At 40.1% G+C, this 24,573-nt stretch overlaps 2 protein-coding genes across 2 annotated transcripts; one reads left to right on the forward strand and one right to left on the reverse strand.

Annotated features, from left to right (window-relative positions):
- The first annotated feature begins 894 nt into the window (after positions 1-894).
- Positions 895-19,676, forward strand: LOC108891042 (membrane-associated transporter protein-like). Its single transcript, XM_051067661.1, is given in 8 exon segments — positions 895-1,177; positions 1,180-1,224; positions 3,138-3,314; positions 10,377-10,744; positions 13,268-13,411; positions 15,377-15,500; positions 16,890-17,095; positions 19,398-19,676. Coding segments are annotated over 8 exon segments (1,569 nt in total). The 3' UTR covers positions 19,620-19,676.
- Positions 19,677-23,732: 4,056 nt separating this feature from the next.
- LOC108891041 (relaxin-3 receptor 1-like) lies at positions 23,733-24,568 on the reverse strand (the record flags this gene model as incomplete). Its single annotated transcript, XM_018688149.1, is given in 4 exon segments — positions 23,733-23,798; positions 23,801-24,324; positions 24,327-24,508; positions 24,510-24,568. Coding segments are annotated over 4 exon segments (831 nt in total), but the record flags the coding sequence as incomplete, so codon positions are not given.
- Between the last annotated feature and the right edge of the window lie 5 nt (positions 24,569-24,573).

Below are 24,573 nucleotides of genomic sequence, written 5' to 3' on the forward strand. Positions count from 1 at the left end.
TACAATTTAAAGTGTGGAGCAGAAAAGAACTGTTAATTGTGAAAACAAATTCATTAAAAAAAAAAAAAAAGATAAGCTACTGATTTTTTATGATGGAATGCTGGCATGAAATTATTAAAAGGCACATTTGCATATGTTTACATGTTTTTACATGTATACATTTGCATAATAGACACACAAATCAGATATCTTTTTAAAATGTATTAATTAATGAGTTAATTCCGGTGCTACAGTCTCCTCACTGAGAGAACAGTAACTAGTTACCAAAAAAATGATGCCACGGGCTGATCATTAGTGTCTGTGGAAACAATGGAATAAATTACCCTCTTTACAACTCCCATCCCTGCTCACATGCACGTAATTCCTCACACACACTCCTATGAACTGCCCCGGGCCTTTGCTACAGTACTTTCAGGAATGAAGACTGGAAAGAGACATCCACTAATCTCCTAAATACACCCACTTCTTTCTCTCCTCCCCTCTCATTCTCCTCTTCATTGAGTCCAGCTTTGCTCTGCTCAGACCAGGAGGCAGACCCTCACATGTGAAGTAAGGCTGTGTGGATCTTGGACTCATTGCTCAGCTATGCAGTAGAGAGGAGGATTATCCCAAGCTGAGCACCGGTGCAAGGACTGGGCATCTGGCCATTTATCCATTACCTGGCTGCCTGAGATAGACGCCACCATACTCTCTGACTTTGTCTGTTTTCACCCAGATTTCCTCTTCATTCTTCCTCTTCCTCTCCCTCTCCCTCTCTCCTTCTGCCCCTCTTCCCCTCTCTCTCAACCATGACTCTTTTATCAGAGGACCAGTCTGTGAGGCCCCAACCCTGCCGGCTCTCGGAGCCAGGCAAACACATCCGCACCTCTTTGCACCAGTTCTCAACAGACTACAATGGCTCCAAGGAGGAGTACATGGACAGTGGGGAGGGCGCGGTGTTCGGAGCCGTGGAGCCCCCAGACGCTCTCGGGTCGCCTCATCCTCCACGGCCTGGTCATGTTTGGAAGGGAATACTGGAGGCAGCCAGCCGTCACACCTTTCAGCCACCTTTTTGGTGAAGCACAGCCCAGCCCCATCCTGGGCTTCCTGCTCCAGCCCGTCATCGGCTCAGCCAGTGACCACTGCCGCTCGGCTTGGGGCCGGAGAAGGCCTTACATTCTGACCCTGGGCATCCTCATGTGCTTGGAATCACCCTGTTCCTGAATGGAGATGCAGTCATCTCAGGTGAGGGGTAGGTTGGGAGTTGGGGGTGGAATTTGAGAGGGGAAAGGAAGAGAGGAAATCAAAGATAGACTTCAATAACCAAAAAGTGAGAAGGGGGGTACTGTTATATTTTTAGTCTTGTCATATCAGAAAGTGAGTTCTTATTTTGGTGCCAACTGTGCCTTTGATTCAGAGGAAATAAGAGCGAATGAATAATTACAGCAGTACTTTCCATTTCAGAGAGACAGATATATTGTAGAACATACTGTGAAAATTTGACAGCTCTTTAATCTCAGTTTTATACATGCTCATGTTCGGAAGTATGAAGAATAAATTTGACTCGTCTTGTAAAACTCAACAAATTCAAGGCAAACACATAAAAGGTTTTATCTCGATGTTTCTGTCAGGATGTGAGCACTAACTGTTCCCGTTCTCCATCTTGTCCCGTGAAGAACATCAGTCTGTAAACTGTCCTTCTCTCACTGTTAAAGTGATTGGTGACCTTCTTTCTTTTTTTTTGCCCTCAAGCTTCTTCTTTATCTCCTCGGACTTTTAAATAATCAAACTCCGAACTGTATCAGTACCTGCTTGCTCGCATGCAGGGGAAAAGTGACATGTCCTCGTGACTGAAGTTAAATGTGTGACTCGTCGGGGTGGGCCTGACCTGATGCCCGCTGGCACAGACAGATGATGATGAGGCATGACTGAGAAAATCTTATTGCAAATTTGGTTTAAAGTAGGGAAATGCTGATAATATTTAAATGACCGAAACATTTTTGTGGGAATCTGCAGCATCACGAGGAGATCTGTGCTCAAAAGATTCTGTGACTTTTTACTTCAGAAAAGCTAAGCATAGTAAAGTGAACTCTCTTGGCACATGAACTGCTTCGCTGCAGAATCACAGAGCTGCTGAATGGCTGCCCACTGAGCAGCATGGGATCAGCAAGGAGTTAAGTGCATATTGAATCTTTTTTTTTTTTTTACCTGCTTTGATTTTCACAGTTGACTCTGGGGTCTGGAATCATGGGGCCTGAAACACATCACGCTGTATTGATAATAGCTGTAGTTTGTAGGCTACTGTAAATTATAAAAACACATGATCCTTATTCCACTCAAAAATCTGACATCAGCTTATTTAAAAAGCACTTTTGCTCTCTTGAATGCTCTGATTGTTGCTTGAGTATCTATGAAAAAGGCTCTAGGCTTTATTATATTCATCACATGGACAATAAAGTTTTTCTGTCTTCTGACGAACTCAGGATAAGCTGATTATATTTCAGTCTTTCTCAGGGTTGTAGTAAATGCCACAGGGATCATGTGACATAGTGTTTGCATTGTTGTAACCACTCCCAAGTCTAACCTGAAAGAAGGAGAACAGCTTTGTGTTGCCAATGACTTGCCCTTTAGATTCCAAATTGTAATTTTTCTTTTGTTCAAGATGCATGTAATCTTCTACTAATGTAACTTTTCTCTATACAGTACATCAGCAGTGCAGCTTTTAATTTTTGTGTCGTTCATCACTTGCTAAACACGCTCTCTTACGTAAATCATTAAATCCACTCCATCATGTTTTAATTTGTTTTGCTGGTGAAATGTTGTTTTTCTTTAGTACCCTTCATTCCATTTGAGGAGAAGACAGAAAAAGACTGGACATGACGTTCAGCAACAGTCAGCTTTTGAAATACAATTGTTACCTGTCAGACTTAATTGGTTTTCTTGGAAGAGAAAAAGAAAAAACGTGTTACTGTTGTCCAAGTGCCTGTCAATGTGCTTTTCCACTGGGACTCTTGTTCCTGGAGAACATGTGGATCTTTATTCAAATTACTCTTGCAAGTCTGATACTTTAAGACCAGTAAAATGAGTGTATTAATGTGGATTTCAATCATTTCCTGTGGTGCCTAGTGGCTGATGAAATTTTTTGTTCTGTTTTGCAGCACTAGTCAGTGACAGGTCATTGAGGAGGATATGGGCCATAGTGGTGGTGATGTTCGGAGTTGTGCTGTTTGACTTCGCCGCAGACTTCATCGACGGGCCCATCAAGGCCTACCTGTTTGATGTATGCTCTCATCAAGACAAGGAACGAGGTCTGCACTACCATGCCCTCCTCACAGGTTTGTAATACACATCATAAACACACACACAATGCTGTTATACTTCAGTACTCACTGCTTTTGTATTTACTTTATGCTTATTTCCGCCATAAATCTGTCCTTGGCTGTCGTTTCCAACGTGTATCCTAATGGATTTGCTTCGAATTAATCAGTTATTTATTTGATGAGGGTTTCAGCTGCCTCGTGGGCATTTTATAGCTGAGCAACTCACATGACACATACTTATGGTGTATGGCAGCAATTTTCTGAGTCAAACTGGATGTTCTTATGGAGTGACTGAATGCGCAACTGAATGGGTGGGTGGGAACAGCACATTAGGAAGAACGTGTGAAGATTTCCACAAACTGTGCTGCAGTCTTGTGTGTTGTCTGCAAGACTGTGCACAAGATGCATGTTTGTCTTTTGATAAGTGTTCGTGAGAGGTAAATGAGTACTTAAAGGAATAATTAGGACATCTTAGGAAAGATGAGGATAGATGAGAGCATTGATGCCAGTCCACTGAGTCCTGTTACTGAAGACTGTGGTCTATGGGCCTTTGACTCTGAGCTGCTGTAATGAATAGTTATGATATGAGGGCTCTCTCATTGTGATGAACACAGATAATCATTTCCCACATTCAAAGTCTCCCTTCTTTTAAATGCTACCACATACCTTTTATAATATGTCTCTCAGAGAATCACACACAGTAGGTTTGGCTCACACTTTCATGTAGGACTCCTTTCACTCTGTGGAATTTGTGAGTGTGTTTTACATTGTTTTCATGACGGATTAACCCATACACACTTCACCTAAATGTGACTAGATGGATGAATAGATTCTCTACTTATACTGTGAGATATATGACAGCAAATCATTCAGGGTTAGATGCAGTAAAGTCTCTCCATATGGTCATACTATGAATTGAAATTTTATTTATTTCATTATGTTTTCTGGGGAGGAAATCAAGAGCGCTAAATATTGCTAAGGCAAACAAGGCTAAAGTTGCATTTGTGCCATCCCAATGCATTGCTCTTGGAGAGATTTTGGGATGGCCATATTCTGTTCAGTGTCACCTCGGTCTGCATTTTGGGAAATACTCATACTCATACTTCAAAGTGCAAAGTCAGTGTTTTCCAGATGGTGGATCGTAATATAAGCTGTATGTAATCAAGCAACCCATATCTGAAAGAACAGCAAAGAAAAAGGACACTCATGACCTTTCATTTCCCCATATTATATAGCTAATCCTTCAGCAGGTCTGTGATATTTTAATAGTGGTTAGCACTGATTTACAGCAAGTGCAGGATCAAATTTCCATTTAAAATTTTATGCATAACCTTTTCTTTCCCAGGTAAGGATGCATTGTAGGTCATGTGCACAACATGACTTACAATCCATCAACACCTGTGAAGATCCTAAAGATTAGAAAATGGCTAAATCTGGTTTTGTGAGATATGTGTTTTGAGATAATTGTTAAGGAAAACCTTTTTTCCTAATATTTCCATAAGATAACATTTGAAACAGTATTGACTTGCTCTATTGCCTGACAGAAGAACTCAAGAATTCTTGTTTTGAGGTGTTTTGTATAAGAACAAAGTCCTTCAGATGCCAAAAAAGTACCTTTTTGACATAAGACGAACTATGTCTGTAGTTTGACTTAGATAATAATGTTATAGTAATGTTAATAATAATGTTTAAGTTAGGATTACAATGATTATTTGTCACAGTATATGTGAAGAACCTCATATTTTAGTATCATTCTTCTTTCAAACACCATCTGTGAAGCACCATAACCTCAACAAATATTTCCTTAAGAAATACCTAAAAATATACAGGATCAAGAAAATATTTCTTCATACAGTGCTTGGGGGCAAGATGATGTTTTTGGTTTTTGCGCGCCAGTGGTGCACTCAGCTGTCAGCAGGCACCGGGTGGTGTGAGCATGGTAGTCAGGCAGTAATCCACCCCTGAGCTAGTCATGTGCTGCAGTCATGGGTCTGGGCTGAGAGAGACAGAGGCCAGGCACATGACTCTTTAGACGCCCCTGCCACCGCTGGTATGTGAGCCTTGGAGAAGTAATTTGTGTACTTTTTTTGTTTGTGCTTTTCTAACTACATATTCTGAACCTTGGGAGTAATTGCCGCCTTAGACCCCTATTATCTATACTTCTTGTACAGCCTCTGATTATGTGAGGGAGTGGACAGTCCTTTTATTATTTCTTATGTAAGGTGTTTGAGACCACACAGGTTTCTACAGCAACAGGTTAGGTAAGCTATACACAATTTATGAGTCACCTATAGGCCCCAGCAGCTAGCCGGACTCTACGCCTCAGACTAAAATATTTCAACAACCATTCAATGGATTTTCATCAAATCTGGTTCAGACACACATGGAGCTCAGACAATGAATCCTCAAGATTTTAGTGTTCCTTTGCCTGCTCATCTAGCAACACCATGAAGTTGACATCTGTGGCTTGGAGTGAAATGTCTTAACAGCTACTGGATGGATTGTTGGGAAACTTGCTACAGCATTCACAGTCCCCTCAGGATGAACTATAATGGCCTTGGTGAACCCTTAGCTTTTCCTCCACCACCGTCATCAGGTCACTGTCTGAATTTGTCCATTACTTTGGCTCGTGATCAAATACCTTCAAAACTATTGACTTTCCCATCAGCCACCGTTGATTTTGCATAGGTTTATACACACTGACTATTTTGTGAAGTGATCCCCTCACTGTTCCAATACACTTCAATATGTGCAACAATAAGTTAATAAATTATTATACAGAACTGCTGTGGTGTTTAACGTCAACTCCAGTGGTTCAGTGATACTTTCTGTTCCTGTTGCTGGTTTAAACTGTTTAGTTCAGTACAGAACTAGGCCTCCGCAAACACTGATTCTAATTTTAAGAACAGCTGGGTTCCAGTAGCTTTTGTGGTTGCGGAGGAAGCTACAGACTGTGTATCATAGTTAAGCTGTCAATATCATTCTCTTAAAACTTACTGGAGGTGAACAAATCACGCAACATCGCCTCCACTGCTTCTTCCTCACAAGCTGATGAGTATTTTACTCATTAGCAAACATTGTATAAGTAAGAAACTTCCACTTTCTTAACCAATTTACCTGATGCTGTGCCAAGCAGCACTTTGTTTTTGTTTGTATCTGTAATCCTGGAGGCCAGCGACTTAGGTAGGAGGGATCCCACAAAGTAAAGTAATGGATAATGATCTTAACCTCCACGGACATGTATCCATAGCAGGTAACGACTGAACTTAATGACCCGTGACTGCAATGCTTTTCTTTATTGTCCCCTGTTTCGCATCACTGGTCAGCCCCGCTTCGACTGGAAGCCCACAATACATTGCAAAGCAATTTGCACATATTCTATCAAAATGAATGTGGGCGAACTTCATGCTCAGTGATTATCCACCGTTTGTCAAAGACACTGGTGATTCAGTGTAGGCAGTTCATTTTGATTTGGAGTACTGAATACCTCTACATTAAACTAAGATGGTGAACATGGTAAACATTATACCTGCTAAACGTCCACTTGTTAAAATGTGTACTGATGTTTGTGGTAAAAGCATCAGTTTTGAAGTTGATTTTTTAGGTTGTTTCCATAAATGTACATGAGCTACGCAGGTCGCCTTCTCAAGTGAGAACTCGCGTTCAGCCTTGCAGAAAACAATTTTTGCTGCTGTAATACTTGTAGGCCTATTTAAATCCTGTTTTGCCTTGATGACATTAAACACCCCAGTTCCGCAGCGCTATCTTTGCTTTTCTCTGTTGCACTGCACTGCAATAAAAGGTCTAGAGTTATTGCAGGGGCAGAAAGGTGTCCTCAAGCTGACGTTAATGATATAGAAGGCAAGTGGAGAGGGATCTTGAATCTGAGTGGTTGATGCAGCACGCACACAGCAATGTTCCAACCACAAGCAAAGTGTGACGCCTGAAGTGGTTTATTACTGTACCTGCCAGTTGCTAGTTGCTGAAATGTAGAAAAATAGTCTCCATTTTAGATGGCCAACTCTAGGGCACTGCAATTGAATGAGTCAATCAACCAAGCAAATACATTTTTTATTTCATTTTGTTGTTTTCATTTACTGCATGTTTACTTGTTGAAATCCATCGACACAAGGCTTGTCTGTGCGTGCTTGTGTGTGTGTGTGTGTGTGTGTGTGTGCATGTACTATAATGTAGGCATCTGATCACAATTATGGGAAGCATCAGTCAACACAATGGTTCCTCCTGCATCAGTTTCCCCTGACCTTCAGCAGATGAATTTCTCCTTTGAGAATGGTATTTTAAAAATCACATCAAAACAAAAATATTGACTTGATTTTTAGATCTACTTCGTTGCATAGTAACAAACAGGCTGTTTCATTTATATACTTTGCAGACAATCTGCATATAAAGGAGTGAGGACGCAATGTGGGTTTTCTCTCCATCTGTCCAAATTATGACTCATGCATGACGCTGACATAACAAAGCTTGTTAAAATGCTCACTAAAGAAGTGGTCACTCTCTCACCTTTCTTGAAGCTGTCAGGCCTCAGCATTTTAACGTTCCTTTTACAGCCAGAGGAAGAGGCTGTGTTGTTGATGAAAGCCAGTGAGAGCAGAGAGAGAGAAAGAGAGAGAGAGGCGAGGGACTTATCTTCCCTCTGAGTGAAATCAGAGAGCCTTCATGTCAACGACAATCCAAATTCCTGATGGGCCACATCCACCTCCCGGATATTGAGTTTGACTCATGGTGTCTAAAATATTTAACTGTGCACAAGTGAAGTGATAAAACTAAACAAATAATGTCCTCTAAACTCTGTCATCTAAAATAATAATGTGGTATTCATCATTTAATGTCGCTTTGTGCTCCACGTCGACAGAAATTATTTCCTAATTGTGCAGAGATTGCATCACATGCAACACAGAATCATTCCAAATTGTATTATATTACAATATTGTCTTATTTTTCTGTTTGATTGTAGGATATGTAGGATGCAGCAGTACACCTGTAATTTCAAACTGAGGTTATAGAATAACCTATGAACACCACAGCTTTGTTGGTTTCTGCCTGGGTTGTGTCTAATGCAGTGTGGTTCCACATGGCAAGGAACTGTAAGAAACCAGATTGTAAGGGTACAAGAGCAGGTATAAGATGAGCCATACTACCTATAAGAGAAGGTGAAGTGGCTGTCCTTGAAAAACGATGCAAATGCAATACATGCAATCAGCTATATAGCAACCTTGCCTTAAAAATGGGAAAGTGTTTATAACTTGGCACAACTCTGGAAACTAGAGTTTCAGTGATCGATTATATGATCTGAAGGACATGCATTACGTCAACCTCTACGGACCGCATCCTAAGAAGTAAATCATCGCCCACAAAATTGAAAGATTAGAGACTTTTCCAAAGAATATGGAAATATATATGGAGCTGTATGGGTGCAACATAATATCATTGCCCAACATGACAATGATCCCAAAACACACTACAACAATCATGCAAGAATTCTTAAAGAAGAAAGAACCTGGGAAAGTATTACTCCTGACTGCAATCCAACAGAAAACCCTTGGAGTATTTTAAAGTGAAAGGTAGAGCAGCAAAACCCCTGCAGCAAAGAGCAGCTGAGAAGAATCGTCTGTGAAGAGTGGCAGAACATCTCTCTGGTATCATCCATGCCCAGAGGATTGAATCTGTTATCAAAAATAAAGGTGGACATACAGTATATTAAACAGAATAAAAGAATGGAATCTCACTGATGAAGAGTGTACTCGTTGCACCTCTTACATTTTTAAATATGGACCTTTAATCGTACTTTGATTAGCTGAACATTTCTGTTTTTCAGATGAATCAGCTGAATTTGCCTCTGGTTTTAGTTAAAAACATAAGTATTCTGTGTGTATTTTAGGAAATGTAATGACTCACCATTGTTATGTACTGTAACTATGCAACAGTGTAATAATACACAATATATTGTTTGTTAACTTCTTCTGTTTTACCTTTCTTTAAAACAGGACACAAGAAACTTCTTTATCCCTTATACTGTGATGTAACAGAGGAATAAGAGGAGAACATTTCTTTCCATTTTAAATTTACGTCCAGTACTGTAGGTACATTCACATAATTAGCAAGTATTACCCTTCACAGTGTGTTGCACCATTTCAGTGGCAGCTGCTACAAAAGGAAAAGCTGTGAGCTAGAACACTTCACACATGTATGAGATGACAGATAATGATTCCATTTAATTAAACATTAGTAATCTTTCTTTTTTCTTTTTTTTTTATTCATGCACTGTTGCACCAAACCTAAAACCAAGAGACACACTGAAGTACATCCAACAAGCTCAGCACACATTTCATTTTTAACTCCACCTTTTTTTTTTTCACTGTTCACACAATCTGTTATCTGTTCTTCTGTTAGCATATGATGTTAATGCAAGTTATTTGCACAACAAAACATATATTGGTTTTGTTTAGTTTGCTTGTAATTTGCCCTAGCTATTCTCAGCTGTTTTCAGTGAAAAAGCTGTCAAAACCTGCTGTACACTAATTGCGCAGCACTAATCGGCAGACACTCACAATTAGTGACTAGCTGATGAACATAATGGAGCATTTATCAGCTAACGAGCCAGATATTTCACTCAGGAGCTGGTGGAGACCAAAAACAGAGCTAAAAGGAGACTGAATATTGGATTTACATTCATTAGGTGGACACAAACATGACTCTAAATAAATGATAATGTTCCTCTGTAACAGCTGCATGTGTAAATAAGCAATGGTATGACTACACAATTATACTTGCCAAACACACTCACACACACTGGGTGAGCCCCTCGTAATAGAGTTGCTACAAGACAGGTGCACAGGTGACTCTCTCAAAGGGGCATAAATGTGCTTCAGCTAACACACTAAGAAGCTATGAGGCTTTGCTTCATACAGTTGTTTCCCCCCATGACCACCCACTCCACTGTTGCATATTTTAAATATACTGGAGGGGAAGGTAATGGCAGAATCTAATGGTGTACTCACTCTTTAAAACAATTGCACCTGCATAATGTCTTCACTTTGCCTTTGTGTGTTCCAGGTCTGGGCGGAGCGTGTGGTTACCTGGTGGGAGCTATGGACTGGGGTCATTCTGTGTTGGGTCAGCTGCTGGGCTCTGAGTACCAAGTCATTTATTTCTTCTCAGCATTGACCTGGGGCATCTTCCTCAGTGTGCATCTCTTCAGTATTCCAGAACAACCTCTGGGCAAGGACCGATCTGCCTCTGACCCTTCACCTCCCAGTGCTCTCCGACTACTGGGGTCCCACAGTAATGGATACGGAGCACTGGAGAAAGAGCCTGTCTCTCCTGTAGTCCCAGCATCTGTACCAGACCTCAGACCTAGGTCCTTCTCTGCTCTGGGGGAGGCCAACTCGGTGACCTCTAGTGCCAAGCAGCCAAACAAGGAGGTTTGTGATGTGAAGGTGTTAACAGTGCCCCAGGAGGCAATTATTTTATCATGTGTATATATAGCAAGTGGAATACAGTGTTGATTTATTTATCGATCCATTCTCTGAACCACTCATCCTGCTGATGCTCACAGAGAGCACTGAATGCAGCAGTAAAGAATGGAAAATGGATATGTAATCTAGTCATACATTATAATGATCCAGAGCATCCATTTTCATTTTCTGAACGGACAATATGTTGCTGTATGTGTTCTTACGTGGGCAGCTGTGGCTGTGTCCTCCAGTAAGAGGGTCGGTGGTTCAGTCCCTGTCAAGAGTGTCCTTGGGCAAGATACTGAACCTCCATTTTGCCCCCGCTAGATCATCAGTGTGTGATAGAAAAGTGCTGTATGTTTGAGTGGGTGCATGTGGCTTTTAGTGTAAAGCATTTTGAGGGCTCACTAAGATTAGAAAAGCACTATATAAATGCAGTCCAGTCGATTTATGTTGCACATCAGGTCATGGTCCACACACTGACCACCAATTTGATTCCAATTCTGGCAGACTGTGAATTTCAGCCTATGACCTTCCCGCTGTGAAAAGACAGCACTAACCACTGAGTCACTCTTCAGTGTAATCTCACAAAATGATACCTAAAATAAATACAGTACAAGTAGGGCTTAAAGAAGTTTGATGAAATGAGAAGCACTGCAACTAGAGGAACGCCTTGAAACAAATATTTAGAAAAGCAGTCACAACAGTGCTGAAAATGATAAATAGGCAAATAGTTATCAGTTCAAGCTAAAATTAAATCTAGGCCAATACTTCCCTGCAATACTTTTGTTTTTTCACTATTGAATTAGTGTCAGAGTTAGTTCATAAGACCTGCTGTCTGACCAGTTTGGAAAACAAAATATATATCTGATCCAAATCACCATACTCTGAGGTGAAGTGAAAAAGTTGCTGTCATATGCAATAGTGTTTAAAAAAAAACAAAAAACAGGAGAACTACTCCAGTTGTTCTCCAGGAAGACGTTCATAGCATTGCACTCTGTTGTTCACATTAAACGTGCCACAAATAACTGTGTAACAAATGCAAAAAGAAAGCTGAGAGAGAGGTTGCCTGGCTTGTCTCTCACCTCAGTACAGCCAACCAATAACAGCATGAAGTGGATGTTAATGTCAGATCACTGGTTTCAAGTCACAGAAATGGTCAGACACAGCTAAATGCTAAATGTCAGCATGTTAACATGTTTCCTATGACAGCGTTAACATTAGCACAGCTGAGGCTGAAGGAGAAAACTTAGTGTCACCATAGTGATTATAATTTACCCAGAGAGGAACATCAATGTCTTAATAAAACTTCATGGCAATCCAATAATTGTTAAGACATTTAACTCAAAACTAGAGATGTTGCCCTCATGGTGGCACTACAGGAAAAGTCAAGGGATCACTAAAATCATTAGGATCCATCCTCTGGGGACCATGAACATGTGTCCAGAAATGGAAAATTATCCAATAGTTGCTGAGATATTTCATGTTGGACCAAAGCAGTGAACTGACCGACACTGCCATCCTTAAAGCCATGCCAGTCAAAAATACTGTTCAAAATACTGTTACTTTGAAGCTGCTTTGGGGAAAATGGGAATATTGAGGGTATTCAGGTTCAAGTGGTTAATTAGTGCTATGCTCTACAGAGGAAATGCTTCAAATAACCTCATGAATCTGTTTATATTTTAATATGAATATATCCTGTGAACATAAAATTTACATGTGAAACAATTTCCTGCATTATACATTAAGGTGGTTAGTGAGTACTGATGAATTCATTTTTGATCACATAAAATCTGGTCATCAGTCAATCACCATCAATAAATGATCCACTCCAGCTGAGTTGACTTCTGTTTAATATGTTTGTGATGAAGAAGATGTAGAGTTTGTATCATCTTCCTCCTTAAACTCAATGTTGTAGCTGTGCTTGAATATAAAGATGCTTGATTAATAATCTCCAGCAGTTCATGCTTTTGCCTTCATCTCGCCCTAATTGCTGTATGTGTGTGTAAATTTGTTAGCATTATTATTACTGGAGAGCAGCAAACAAAAAATATTAAGTGTCATATGAGATCAAATTTGATTTAATGCTTTTAAAGTTCTCTATAAATCAAAATATTTCTAAAACTGCCATAGGGTGATATGACTGATTGCTTTAAAGAGATTAGTTTGTCTTTTAATCCCTTATCATCTTCTGTCTCCAAACCTTGAGGGAGGTGCGTAATGTGTGCACTGAGATCTCTAAGTCAAATCCCTTAATTCATTCTAATTATGGTCCTTGCGGTGCAGACTTTAAAAAAAAATTTATTGTTGAATCTTTTGAACTGTCATCAATCGTGGGCTTAAGCGCCACAAGCAACAAAATACCAGGCGAGTAATGGTTGCTATGAGAGAAAAAACTGTTTTAAGTATTATTTTCATTTCTTAAAATCTTGTCAGTGTTGTTGCTGTTGGTGGTGATGTCTGTGATGATGTTTGTGTGTATCTGTGCAGGCCCAGAAGAGGATGACATTCAGGTCGCTGATGAAAACCATCATCAGTATGCCAAGCCACTACCGCTACCTGTGTATCAGTCACCTGCTGGGATGGACAGCTTTCCTCTGCAATATGCTCTTCTTTACTGATTTTATGGGACAGGTATTGATGTGTGTGTGTGTGTGTGTGTGTCTGCATATGGGTGCTGTACATGTGGTCTTGACTCTATCTATTTCAAAAAGTCACTGCATTAAAAAAACAAAAAACAAACAAACCCATTTGAGACCTACCTGTTCCAGTTCTGTGCAGAGCTTCTAATCGCTGCTTATTTTCCTTTTATCACTTATTTTTAAGTGATTTGCAGTCATTATTGCCATTGAAGTTTCAATGGCTCTGTGTTCCTGACATTATTTCTGGCATTGCACTTTCACACTGATTTTTATTTTGATAATTGAAATGTCGGGCATTTCCTTGTTGCAGCCTCCCAAATGCGATTTCCCTTTATTGTAAAGGGAATGTCAGACAGAACAAGACATTTCAAAATGCTACCTCGGGCTCTTGGGAAGTGTTATAGGCTTTTTTCATAAAGTTTTTTTTTTTTTTTTCCCACACTAGTGACCTGAAAGGAAATGAGGGTGGAGCGAGATGGAGGGTGACATGCAACAAAAGTCCTGTGGTTGAACTCAGACCATTTTATAGATTAAGGAAGTCATTGACTAGTCAAAAAAATCATTAGTTGCAGCCCCTTTAAATTTTACCTTACTACATCTGCATATTCTCTGAATGAATAAAAAAGGACAAAATGCAAATACTCTGTCCAAACTCAAGCTAACAAGATAGTTAATGAGCTTTAGATGTGTGTTTTTTTTACTGTTGGACAGGGCAAAGCTAGCTGCTATTTTCCCTGCTTTATGTCATTGTAAACTGAACATCTTTTTGGTTTTTCCTTCTGACTATTGGTCAAAATTAGCAATATGAAGACTTCACTTTGTTGCTCTGGGAAATTGGGCCATTTTTCACTTTTTTCTAACATTTCACATAATGATTTATTTGTCACCCGCCTAATCGATAATAAAATGAGGCCTTATTTCCAGTCCTAATTACGACTCAATGTCAAATGAGGCAAAGGGAGAAAATGAGAACAATAACGCTAGAGGTGAAGAACAGCACAGTGCAATGTGTATCTGCATTCAAGCTCCATTAAGTCCTGTTTCTGTCGGGGCAGACGGGGGGTGAGGGTGGGGGAGCAGTCTGTTGTTGTGTGTAATCTTCTGTTGACATGAGTAATAATGATGAATGCTTCACAGTTTTGCGGTGTGCATGCTGATCAAAGGATGCACTTCCCACCATGACACACTACACACTGTCATGGTTCATTAAGACCTCATGCTCTAGCATGTAATCTACAAATGCAGACATTGTTATCAGGGATAAGAAACGTATAGTCAGTGGCTCCCCGTTGAGCTGAAGGGATAGTGCCTGTTTTTTTATATAGATAAAAATATGTATTAAAGGTTGGCCAACATTTGATGTTTGTGTCAGGAGAACTGTGTGTGTGGATCTTTTAGGATTATTTGACTGCAGTGCTTTGGGAACACATTATAAAATAGCATGTAGTTTACAGTGTGATTTCTAGTATAAATCAGGTACCAGTGAAAGAAGACTGTAGGGAACAAGAGAGTACCAGGGGTAAATTAAGTTTTGAAATACTGTGTATCTCTGAGAGATGGAAAGAGAGTTCTTATTGTGTAATTGAAGAATAAACATGAGAGAGCAGTCAACATTTGATATTATGCCCCCCATACCTTATTTTTAGAGAAGTAATAATTAATTAGAAATAATAATTACTAAGATGATCTATGTTTGATCCACCTACATCTATATGTTATATTTTTACTTGTGTGTAGTTTTTGTTCCTCAGATTTACTAGTACTGTACCCAGTGAGTGCCCAAAAATACTTCAGAGTTTACTTTATTTCTCCTCTCCTCAAAAATACTCTAAGTAGTTATTCCCTTGTTCCCCATAGTCTTGTTTTCTTCCACTGTCCCTACATTTAAGTTTCCCCTGAATATGGTGCGATGTATTTTACATTCTCATCTTCACATATTTTTTTCTCTTTTTTGCAGATTGTATACAAAGGAAATCCTTATGCTGACCATAACTCTACAGCCTATGTCACATATGAGAGAGGAGTAGAAGTAGGCTGCTGGGGACTGTGTATTAATGCTGTGTCCTCTGCTCTCTACTCCTGTAAGTAAATGTGCCACAGTGGCAAGAATAATTATGTGAACCCTTAAGAATTACTTGTATTTATGTGTAAATGTGACTTAAAATATGGTTAGATCTTCATCTAAGTCACACAAATGAATAAACACAATCTATTTTAACTAATAACACACAAATCAATGTATTGTTCATGTCTATATTGAACACATCATTCAAACATTCACAGTGTAGGTTGGAAAGAGTACATGAACCCTTAAGGTAATGACATAAATAATGGACCTAAGGTTGAATTAGAGCAGTACCGTGGAGAGACCGTCCGTTATGAATTAGGGCTGCTTTGCCACTTCTGGGCCTGGGCAGCTCAGCACCATTAAGGGGAGAATTAATTCCCATGTTTATCAATGTATCTTTATGGGATAATATCAGGGTGACTGTCCACCAGCTAAGGCCCTGTAGAAACACTCAAGTAAATCTATCACTAGACTGACTTCAAACAAAGAAAATCTGCCTTTTAGAGTCAGAGCCCAGACTTTAACCCAGTAGAGGTGCTATGTCTGAGCTGAAGCAGTTCTGGGTGGCATAGTGATGCAGTGGTAAACACAGCAAGAAGGTTCCGGGTTTGAGTTGTGCCATGTGCCTGCATGGCTTCTCTCTGGGTACTCCGGCTTCCTCCCACAGTCCAAAGACATGCAGGCTACATTAACTGAATACTCCAAATGGTTGTTTTTCTCTGTATGTCAGCACTGTGGTAGACTTGCAATCTGTCCAGGGTGTACCCCGCCTCTCGCCTGGTGTCTGCTGGGATAGGCTCCGGTCCTTAAGGATCCACAGCTGCTGGAAGAGCTTGTTTGAGGTTACTGCTGCCAAAGGAGACAGTGATTAAATCCAAGGGTTCACTTACGTTTTCCACCAGCACTGAGAATGTTTAATGGGTGTGTTCAGTGTAAAACATAACATAAAACATTCAAACTGTTTGTATGTTATTAGCACATTGCGTGCCCTATGCTTGTGTGTTGGATGAAGATCAAATCACATTTTATGATTAATTAATGCAGAAAACCAGATCGCAAAAGGTCACATAGTGTTTCCTGACATTGCATATGTGTGTGCTTTCATTTCACCATTAGCCAGCCTCTGCAGTGACATCATTAACACCTCTGTGAATGACAGCCTGACAAGCTTGTGTAGGGGAACAGGTCGCAGTGGGCAATTATTGCCTCCCTCTCTTTTTGCATCAGGATCACAGCTTTTAGCCATTCATTAGCCTGCACCGCCTGAATGAAATGCATGTTTTCCCAGAGGGATGCTAAGCTGTATGCTTAAATCCAAAACACAGAGTGTGAACTGGCTCTATTTATAGCCTGGATGTTGGGCTTCTCGTTGCCACTCAAACCTGCGTTTGTGTGTTTTCAGATGTGCAGCGTTTCCTTCTCCCATACATTGGCCTGAAAGGATTATACTTCATGGGCTACTTTGTGTTCGGTATGGGCACCAGCCTGATTGGTCTCTTCCCCAACATCATTGCCACGCTCATCCTCTGCAGCGTGTTCGGCGTCATGTCCAGCACGCTCTACACCATCCCGTTCAACCTGATAGCAGAGTATCAGCGTGAGGAGGAGGTACTGTGCTCGTTAAAGAGATGTTTTTCAGGGTTGAGATGCATGGGAGCAAAAAAAAAAAAAACAAACCCCCCCCCACTGTGCTCTAAACAAAGAGAGCTGGGGTGTGTGCAGTCGAAAAGTAGAAAAAAGGGTTTGCACACCGATATCAGTTAGAATGTTCTTTTTCCTTTCATTCTATTTTCAATGTCAAAATGTAGCATAGAGGAAAAATGCATAGCTCCTTTGGCTAGGCCCTCTTCGGTGTGCAGTAATCCTTTAGTTTCATGGTGGAGTCTTTTAATTTTGAAAACAAACAAAAGTTATGATTTATTCAGTGTTACTCACCAAAACTCTTTGTGTGTCTGACAAATGTATTGAATACATCTCTGCCTTTGCTGGCACATCACCACCTGTAGATCACTGGAATAATGAGATACCACTGGCAGGACTGTTTATTGTTCCACTCGTGACATACATGCAGGAGACAAACAAAACACTCATGAAAAAACTGCTCCATAGCACAACATGATTTCAGTAAGACTCCACAGGGACCCAGCTTCCCCCCTGAGCTAAATTTTTAGTTTGAAAACCAAATGAAAGGAACATCTGACCTGATTTGAGTGTGCACACACTTTTTGTACTTTCAGGGTAAAGATGCTGGAAAATATTTGAATTGCATGAATGATAATTTCAGTTTAAAGGGGCACACTAGTAAGTTAATATTTAGTATTTTCTGAAACGACCCTGAAAATCCTCTCTCAAAAGACATTTTTTGTAATTGTTTGTCGTAATTCAGTAACAAGACTCCACCAAAATTAACCATGCATAGAATTGGGCTATCAATGCTGTTTTCTAGGAAAGCTTTACATTACAACCTTCAAAGTACACTTTGTTGTGCTACAAGCTAACAATAAAAGAATTAACTGAACTCTAAATATAATTGATACAGTGGGCAAGGACAATATCTTACAGAATGATGGGGTCACAATTTAACAGGAGGTGTTTATTCACATGTACATGTGCCATGGGTTTTAAAAATTGGAATATTTAAATTCATGTTCAGTATATAACATTAAATACTCTAGGGTACTATGTTATTTTACAATGGAATAAGACAAGGTGATGATTCCAGTGGTGACATGTCAATCTAAAGACTGAATAACACCAGATTTACGAGCAAGTCAAATAGTTTTTCTCAATTCTGTCACTGAGCTTATGAACAAATCTCCAACAATTAACATCTTGACATGAGTAAAAATTCCACCTGGTCTCTTTAAATGTACTAAGCCTCCTGCCCAGGAGCTCTGGGCAGCTAATCCGAGAACTGCAGACTGTAATATGATCGCAGATGCTTGGTTACCAAGTTCCCAACTGTAATTCAAATGGAATTCAAAGTACTGAGTATCAACACCAAGCACACATAGGCTAACGGCTAACTGAACAGAAAAAATACAAAGAAACTGTGCAAAAGAAATCCAATGCAAAACACTAAAATAGATAAAGAAATATCCAAAAATCATAATTGTCAATCAAATATACAAATGTCCAGATTTCAGTTTACATTAGTAAAGCTGTAGACCGGTCTGTTCCCTTGGTAGACCACTGAAGTTGACTCCTGATATTGGCAGAACAAAACTGGAGGCAGCTCCTGAATGCAACTTTTTTGGCTCCCACCTGTTGAGATAATTTATGTTTGTCTTATTTAAAATTCACGACCAACTCCCTGACATTTAAGATGTAAGTGTACAGATCAGGAAGTAAATAAGATTTTCACCTGCTGTTTATAACCTCTGGATAAAAGGTAACTTTTGATTTTGCTGCACAAACAAGAGAGACCACATTAATTTGTAATTTTCAACAGAATGACTTCCATTTTGAACATTATATTTGGCAGCTGACAGCTGGTCATAAATTTACGGCAAACTGAATACTCCAAACTCAGTTTATACTCAAAAACAAATAATAAACTACAATATCTTTAAATAGCTGGTGTTAAAAACAATCAATTACTGGTAGAATTTTTTTCAGAAGCCATTTTGATGTGTCCTGGTATGTTCAGTCAATACCTTATTAAGTTGAATCACATCAGATGGTGATGAAATTCAACATGAAATAGCTGGGGAGCCTGAGGAGATATATGAGATGGTCTCTTAATATTTTCCAAAGCTGCATCTAAACCCAAGTGTTGATTGCTTTCTGCCACGGACATCTCTGGTAATAGAGAAACCATTGACATCAGATATTGTTATCTCCTTTTTTTTTTCCTTCCTCGCCCACCTCTTCTCTAATCAACCCCCTCACTACCTTGCTGTGCTTCCAGGAACAAATGAAGCTGCGAGGAAGCAACCACAGTCCACGTGGCACCGGGGTGGACTGCGCCGCGCTCACCTGCATGGTCCAGCTGGCTCAGATTATCGTGGGCGCGGGGCTCGGCGCTCTGGTCAACTTGGCAGGAAGTGTGGTCGTGGTGGTCCTCTCAGCTTCGACCATGTCTCTGTTTGGCTGCATCTTCATCGCCCTATTTATCAGATATGTGGAATGACTCTGCTCGTATGAAAGTATTTTAATGGTATTGTTTTAATAAATAAAGATTCTGTATTATATCCTTAAAATGTTTTTGATTCTTGTGATTCCTATAAGAACTTTAATGACCTGAAACCATGTTTCCTTGCATCTATATATACAATATGAATCTCTGTAGCTTCACTGTTCCACATTTATAATGCTATGTTGACACATTCAGTGGCTGTTCGCCTCTGCCAACCAGTTGGTCTCCCCTTCTGTTCCTGAGTTATGCCGCTGAATAATGGCCAGAGAAGTGCTCATCAACATCATAATGTTGCAGTGAAGTTGACCTTTGACCTTTTGGGATATACAATTTCATCACTTCATCATTTCATCCTACCAGACATTTGTGTGACATGGGGTCATAATTAGGAATGAATTCTTGATTTACTGCCAAAAATGCTTTTGATGAGGTCACAGTGATGATGACCTTTGACCTCTGCTCGCCAAAATCTAATCACTTCATCCTTGAGCCCAAATAACTGTACGTGCTGAACTTAAAGAAATTCCCTCATGATGTCCTTGAGATATGACATCCACAAGAGTGGAACAGAGGGACAACCCAATAACATGATGGAGTCATTTGGATATTGCACTTAGCCATTGTAAATTTCCCCATTGTGGGACTAATAAAGGATTATCTTATCATATTGCAAATATATGGATTTGCTGTTTAGCCTTGAATAATGTATATGCAGGGTTTGACACTGGAAAGCTGTCATGTACATATAAAGATGATTTTGTGACATTACAGCTAGTTCAGAGCTGATCCTGATCTAATTATGCAACTTATGCAAGTGTGATGTGTAAAGGTGAAGCCTCCAGTGCACACACACACACACCAAGACTGGGCTTTTGATCGCAGGAGGAAACGTTTTGTGTCGAGCAATTAAACTTTTGAAATGTTAAGTAATTGCATATTAATAGATTGTAGGTTTTGCAGCGAAGGGGATAAAGTAAATGCCATTTCAAACATTTTTAATGAGGTAACCCCCAAACGATTACACAAAGCAGACTTATTTTTTTATTTTTAACATGTTTTAAAACATGCCTGGAGGGGATCTTTAAACTTTTCAAAACTTACTCCCACAAAGTAAAACGTAGCCGGGCTAATTTAGCCATTGGCAGGAATTGAGTTGCACAAGAGAGACAGTGACAGGGCAAATGGGTTCTACCATTTTCTGGCAGCCATGTAAGATTTTCCCCTGAATCATTGGGAGAAATTTATGTTATCTTTCTCTGCTCCTCATTATATCTCTGTTTCTGCCTCCAGGCTTTTGTAAGAAGAGAGATCAGTAGCTCGTTCACTTTTCAAAGCTGTTGTTTTCGCTCTTGTCTCTTATTCGCTTGTAATATACTGACATCTAGAGAAGACAGTCACCGTGTCTGAAGCCACCATGAACATTTCCACCAAACATGTCACAGGTTTCAGGTGCTTATCACTGTGAATCAGGCACATTCGAATGCGTTTTCATATGTAAATCGATTTTTTAAAACGTAATTGTGGTACACAATGTTAAAAAAAATATCTGAATATCTGTTTCTTAGACATTCAAACACATCAAAGGGTCTTCTTTGGTACTCTGGGACATCAGTGGAGCTTGTCTCTTGAGGAACACATGCTGTTGCATTTGAATTTCTAATCATGATTTTGATTGAAGTCATTTTTCTTCCACTGACAGATGAAATGCTCTTTGTGTGAGTTATACAGTTGTGTGTGTGTGTGTGTGTGTGTGGTGTGTGCCAGTGTGGGTGCTGGATTCACCATTGACATCACAGATCTCTCTTGGGTATCAATTTAATACTCTGGTCCTGGGGCCGTTAGCCATTTATTTCTAATTAGATTAGTCTGTCGCTATGTGCATAAAATCAGTCTCTTTTTCTTTTCATTGCCTAATTAAAAAATCCAGTGCTGCGTTTATCTCAGTCACTGATGTTGATTGTTATAGTGATTTTGCAAGACTCATGTTTGTATCTCTGTCAGATGATCTGCATGGTCTCTGCTTCCCACTGTCACTGTTTTGTCTCATCACATACAGTATACACACACACACCACACACACACACACACAACACACAGACAACGTTGAGGCAGCAGGAAAAAAACGAATTAAGGATATCAACCAAAATGAGTTTAAGATTATTATTTTATTAGACAGTATTGAATCCAGCATTTAATTGAATCAGGTACTTTGTACAGGTACACTGTTATATCTGTGGTTTAATTGTCTGTCAGTGCAGAGCTCCCTTTAAAAAACATTTATGCAGGATGACAAGTGCCCTCAGCTATTAACAGTACTTTAATATCTTACATAACTGACTGTGGTGGTCAGCTGTCCCTGACATGATGTGTGATGTTTAGTTTGAGGGTGGCAATTTTCTGTTAGAACTCACAGATGATTATTATTACACATGGTCCTGAATAAATGAAACAGAAGTGAAGGGAAAGCCCATGAGATTACTCCCCTGACTCCTTGCACTTGGCTGCATTTACTCTATTGAGTGGTTAATGGTGCTGCTTGTCAGTAGAAATCAAAAACACATAATTTTATCCCATAAATGCTCCTAATTTCACTGTTAAATCAACAGAGTTAAATTCATGTAGGCACTAATGAAGAGATATTTAAATTCTTTTTGTGTTTGGTTGAGATATGACTAGTTAAATTTATCTTAAGTCCACAGACTGATTGTATTAGTTGTGCTCAACTTGACATTTAAAAGTTAGCGGATAGCAAAATATCAGGAGAAATTAGCTATTGTGAGATTAAGTCTGTTTTAATGGCAAACTCCTCTCTGAAATTTTAATTAGAAGAGATGGGAGAAAGTAAACAAATTAAAAGTTAATGGGATGTTTAAGTTGGTGAAAAAAAATCAGTATTTATGTTTTCATTAATTCAAAGGGGGGGATTTAAATGGTTTTTTAATGTGTGTCTTTGTAAGACACACATGTAATTTATGTACATGCCATGTTTTCAGATGCTTCTCTGACCAGAGACAAAAAGCAAAAAATGCTGCACACTGGGTAAATGCTCTTGAAAATGCTCTGAACACAGATATGACGTTTGGACTTTGTGTTTTCATCAGGTGATATTCAGCATGTGACCAAGAAGGCCAGACTTCACCTAATTCAGCCCATTTAATAACACCATTATGGGCAACAGATGAAATGATTTACAACATTTACAACACAGAGCTATCAACTCTATATCCACCACTGAGGTCCAATCAGATTCCCTGAGACAAGAGTAATCTTTATATAGTGAACTTTGTTAACTTATGTGTAGATATTAATTGCATTCTCTCCTTGTGTTTATACAAATTTCCTACTGGTGTAAGAAAATGCTCTCTATTATAATAGTTAAACTAGTTTCATCACTATATATAGTGATGAAACTAGTTTGATGAAACTAGTCATATATAGTGACTATAGTCACTATATTCTGTAGTGTACATAGTGACTATATAGTAATGTAAGTAGTCTAGCTCTAGTATAAATCACCTTTTTAGGAGTAATTACAGTGTGCAGATATAGATGTGTTAATTTGTTACATAAATGGAATAATTTAAAACTGGTAAACTCATTCTGTGGAACTCTCCTGACTCATTCTTATCTAATGTAACATAAGCCGGGGATTTCTGTGACTGTAAAACTGAATGAGTGAATGAATGAATTCACTGTCCACCTGAGTGTTCACATTCTTGTCCTGAGGAAAGAGAAGGACCAGCACGTCACACAATACTGATGCACTTTACTTGCACAATGAAGTATTTTTCTGTATTTTTTGACAGATGTGGGCACATTCAAAACATGTCTTCTTTCTTATACACAAGAAAAAATGTCTTTGCTTTGTCTTTTACTGAAAAGAGTAGCTGCGTAGACCCACAAATCTATGTGAAGTGGCCATTTCTGGGGACAAGCACGAGCCACTGTGATTAAACTGAGATAAGGATCATCTCTGTTTGAGCCTCTCTCATCCAATTTAGATCCAGTTTAGAATCTCCTGACAACATCCAGGTAAGAAATTGGCCAACTAACATAAATGCGTACAAATAAAAAATTAAAGAAAAAAAGAGTCCCGGGCACTTTAGACTAAGTGCTGTTTTGCGGCAGATCTCGCCTGTCATCGTACATAACTGTCCCCGGAGGATAAAAAACACCACAGCGGGCTCCTCGGGCGCGCTGATGGGGACCAGGACCTGCCCGTGCTCGTCCAGTTCTGGCTTTGTGGTGGCCGTGATCGGCCTTATGGTGGTCAGGGTCGGCGAAGTCATCCGCCAGAAGAGTTTTTTTAGCGCTTTCCTGAACTCCCGCCTCATCAGGCAGTACAGGATGGGGTTCAGGCAGCTGTTGGAGTGCGCCAGGCACACGGACACGGGAAAGACGTACACCTGCGTGGTGTAGTACTCGTAGCTGAAATGAACCACGTTGAGTTTGATGAGGATGCCCCAGGCTGTCAGCGCCTGGTTTGGCAGCCAGCAGAGGAAAAAGGACAAGACCACGATGGTGACAGACTTGGTGACCTTGGCGCGTCGTTTGGCGCTGGAGGTGTTGATGTTTTTGGAGGTGATGAAGCGCAGGAGGAGGAGATAGCAGGCTGAGATGATGCCCAGGGGCACCACGAAGCCCAGCAGCACTTTCTGGGAGTGATAGAGTCCCAGCCAGAACTGCGCGGTCCCGTTGGTTTCGGGAATTTGACGAGGCACAGGTCCTCGTTGGAAACCGTGACGGTCGTGGAGAAAACCGCGTGCGGCAGAGCGGCGGAGACGGCGCGAACCAGATGAAAACGGTGATGCAGCGGCGGAGCAGCAGTGCGTGCGCCGCGCCGTCTGCCCTTGAGCGCGGAGGCGAGGGACCAGTACCTCGCCGCTCATGGCCGTCAAGAAGAACACACTGGCGTACATGTTCATAGCCGTCACGTAGGAGACTATCT

Source organism: Lates calcarifer, unplaced genomic scaffold (genome assembly GCF_001640805.2).
Source record: "Lates calcarifer isolate ASB-BC8 unplaced genomic scaffold, TLL_Latcal_v3 _unitig_185_quiver_2250, whole genome shotgun sequence".
Classification (NCBI taxonomy): domain Eukaryota; kingdom Metazoa; phylum Chordata; class Actinopteri; family Centropomidae; genus Lates; species Lates calcarifer.